Below are 3580 nucleotides of genomic sequence, written 5' to 3' on the forward strand. Positions count from 1 at the left end.
CCCGCCCCCGCCGCCCCTCCGCGGTGCCCCTGGGCTTGGGGCCGGGGGGGCCGGGTCAGACCTCTGGGTGCCCATGTGGGTGCTGTCACCTTTGGGGGGGTCCCGCACGGAGCCCATTGGTGCGGGAAGAGGGAAGATGCAGCTCGAGGAGGACTATCCCCACTTTGGGGGGAGGGATGGTGGGACCCCACCACTTTGGGGTGGGTGGTGGGACCCTCTGGCTCTGAGCCCTCGGTGATCTCCTCTTGCTTCTGGCAGGGTGGCAGCAGGCAGCGTATGTGAGACCTCGGTGGATGGATGCAAGTAATGAGACAGGCTTGAGAAAAGCAGGGGTCTTGCATTTTTCCTCCACTTCTAAGTTGTCACCATCACCAGTGGTCCTGGCCACCCTTTCCAGTGGCCATGGAGAACTCCTCCCTTTCTGAGACCAATTCCTCATGTGCAGACTGCACTGGGAGGTAGGACAAGGATCTGAGTACATCCACTCCCCCACTGAGCCCCAGCTTCTACGTCACAGTGCCTGTCATCTACTCCATCATCTGTGCTGTGGGGCTGACAGGCAATACTGCCGTCATCTATGTAATCCTCAAAGCCCCGAAGATGAAAACGGTCACCAACATCTTCATCCTCAACCTGGCCATTGCTGATGAGCTCTTTACCTTGGTGCTACCCATCAACATTGCTGACTACCTGCTCCTGCGGTGGCCCTTTGGAGAGTTCATGTGCAAGCTCATCATCTCCATAGACCAGTATAACACCTTCTCCAGCATCTACTTCCTCACCGTCATGAGCATTGACCGCTATCTGGTTGTGATGGCCACCACCAAGTCCAGGAAGATGTCCTACCGCACCTACCGAGCAGCCAAGATTGTGAGCCTCTGCGTCTGGTCCTTTGTCACAGTCATCATCCTGCCCTTCACTGTCTTTGCTAAGATACACAAGGAACAGGGACGTTCCCAGTGCGTGTTCGTCTTCCCCCACCCTGAGAGTCTGTGGTGGAAAGGCAGTCGGATCTACACCCTCATTTTAGGCTTCGCCATCCCAGTGTCCACCATCTGCATCCTCTACACCACCATGTTGTGCAGACTGAGAAGTGTGCACCTTCACTGCAATGCAAAGGCCCTGGACAAAGCCAAAAAAAAGGTGACACTGATGGTAGTCATCATCCTGGTTGTGTGCCTGTTCTGCTGGACGCCCTATCACCTTAGCACAGTGGTGGCCCTCACCACAGACATCCCACAAACTCCATTCATCATTGGGATTTCCTACTTCATCACTAGCTTGAGTTATGCCAACAGCTGCTTCAACCCTTTCCTGTATGCCTTTCTGGATGATAGTTTCCGGAGAAGCTTGCGCAAACTGATGGATTGCAGAACCACCTCATAAAACCAACCCTCTGTCCTCTCCTGTGGCCCGCTCACAGTTGTCTGCTCTTCCTGCGTGACTCCAGCTCAGAAAGCACTTTCTCTCCAGCATCCCTGTGATAGCCCACAGAGCTTCAGATTGTCCCACTACCCCAAACACGAACTGGGGAGAGCTCAACTTCCCTGCACTGATTTCCTCACCACCGCTCTGCCTCCCTCACCGTTTATTATTTTTTTTAATGCCTTCTCTCTAATGTGCTTTCCATCCTAGGTTTATAGCTCCCAGAGGTGCAGCAGGTCCCTTCTCCCTTTTTAAAGGTATCGCTTCGTGAACTCCTGCCACATGACTGTTACCGGCGATTCGTAAAGCCCAATAAAGGTGTGTTGTTGAGTGTCTTCCTTATTGATTCCTCAGCCTCTTTCACATCCACAGGACCTGCTCAGCCAAAGTCTTGCAAACTTATCAATGTCGACAAAGGCACAGCCCCAGGAATGAGGAATAAACCAAGGTACTGAGCTCGTTTCATTTTGCAGGGAACTGAGATAAGGTAGGCAAAATCCATGGCAAGAGAGACTTCTCACATGGCTTTAAGGACAAAAGAGCAAGCCCTCACTCGTGAATAAAACACAGGGATGTGGGTTTGGAGCCACTTGCTCTGGAAAATGGCTTAACAGTGTACTTGGCAGCAGAGGTCTGTAAAATTCACAGCTTCTGTTTGCATCAGAACTGGTGTTTGCTTTTGAAATTGTCCTATGTTTAGTGGCAATCTCCTTCTTGGACACACAGGGTTTTTTTATTTTTTTTCCCCCTAGAAAACTGAATTGAAAGGTATTTTCAGGACAAGTTGGCCTTTAAGGGTTTGAAAAGGCCTTGATGAAATACAGAGAATATTGTGAATTCTTCCCTAAAAATCATAAATAACACCTGCAGTGATTAGATTCCTTCTAACAGTCCGTCACACACTCATACTCTGCTTGCTGGTGAGATTTATTAGTATTTCTCTTAAGAAGGACACAGGAAATAAAAAAAAAAAACCAAACCCAAACCAAAAGATTAGGTTAATTTTATTTGGAGGATGGGAGAGAGGGTTAATGGAAGTTTCACTAGGATTCACATGTCCAAACACTGCATGAGGAGGTTTTTTCTTCTTTTCTTTTAGCCTCTAAGGAAAACTGAAAAAAGGTGGAAGACGGGGAGAATATTTGCAGTCTTTTAACATTGCTCATCTTAGTGGCTGTCCCTGCTCTTCCCTGCAGCAGATACTGTGCTGGTTTTGGCTGGGGCAGAGTTAATTTTCTCCGCAGTATCTGGTACAGGGCTGTGTTTCGGATTTGTGCTGGCAACAGTGGTGATAAGACAAGGACAAGCTGTGGCCGAGCGGTGCTGACACACAGTCAAGGTCTGGTCTGCTCCTCACCCCACCCCACCAGCGAGGGGGCTGGGGGTGCACAAGCAGTAGGGAGGGGACACAGCTGGGACAGCTGACCCCACCTGACCAAAGGGATATTCCAGACCGTATGATGTCATGATCAGCAATAAGAGCTGGGGGAAGAAGGAGGAAAGGGAAGACATTCAGAGTGATGATGTTTGTCTTCCCAAGTCACTGTTATGTGTGACGTAGCCCGGCTCTCCTGGAGCTGGCTGAGCACCTGCCTGCCCATGGGAAGTGATGACAGAATTCCCTGTTTTGCTTCACTTGTGTGCACAGCTTTAGCTTTACCTGATTAACTGTCTTTATCTCAGCTTGGGAGTTGTCTCACTTTTACTCTTCTGGTTCTCTCCCTATCATGGTTTAACTTGGCCGGCAGCTGAAAAACACGCAGTCATTCACTCACTTTCCTGCATTGTCCTCTCCCCCAAGTGGGATGAGGGACAGAATCAGAAAAAAAAAAAAAAGTAGAATCATGAGTTGAAAGAAAGACAGTTTAATAGAAGAGAAAAGGGGGAAAATAATAATAATAAACTATGAAATAATTAGAATATACAAACCAAGTGATGCACAGTGCAATGCCCAGCTGGTCCCTGAGCAGCAGCCCCTGGCCAAATTTCCTCCCAGCTTTAGAAGCTGATGGTGATATCCATATGGTCTGGAATATCCCTTTGGTCAGGTGGGGTCAGCTGTCCTGGCTGTGTCTCCTCCCAACTGCTTGTGCACCCACCGCCCAAGCGCTGGCAGGGCAGCGGGAGATGCTGAAGAGTCCTCCACCGCTGCTTA

General features: G+C 49.7%; 1 protein-coding gene across 1 annotated transcript; it reads left to right on the forward strand.

Annotated features, from left to right (window-relative positions):
* Positions 1 to 402: 402 nt before the first annotated feature.
* Positions 403 to 1386, forward strand: NPBWR1 (neuropeptides B/W receptor 1). The gene is given in 1 exon segment (XM_010135923.1): positions 403 to 1386. A coding segment is annotated over 1 exon segment (984 nt).
* Positions 1387 to 3580: the final 2194 nt, after the last annotated feature.

The sequence above is a fragment of the Buceros rhinoceros genome, unplaced genomic scaffold, assembly GCF_000710305.1.
Source record: "Buceros rhinoceros silvestris isolate BGI_N320 unplaced genomic scaffold, ASM71030v1 scaffold12655, whole genome shotgun sequence".
NCBI lineage: Eukaryota > Metazoa > Chordata > Aves > Bucerotiformes > Bucerotidae > Buceros > Buceros rhinoceros.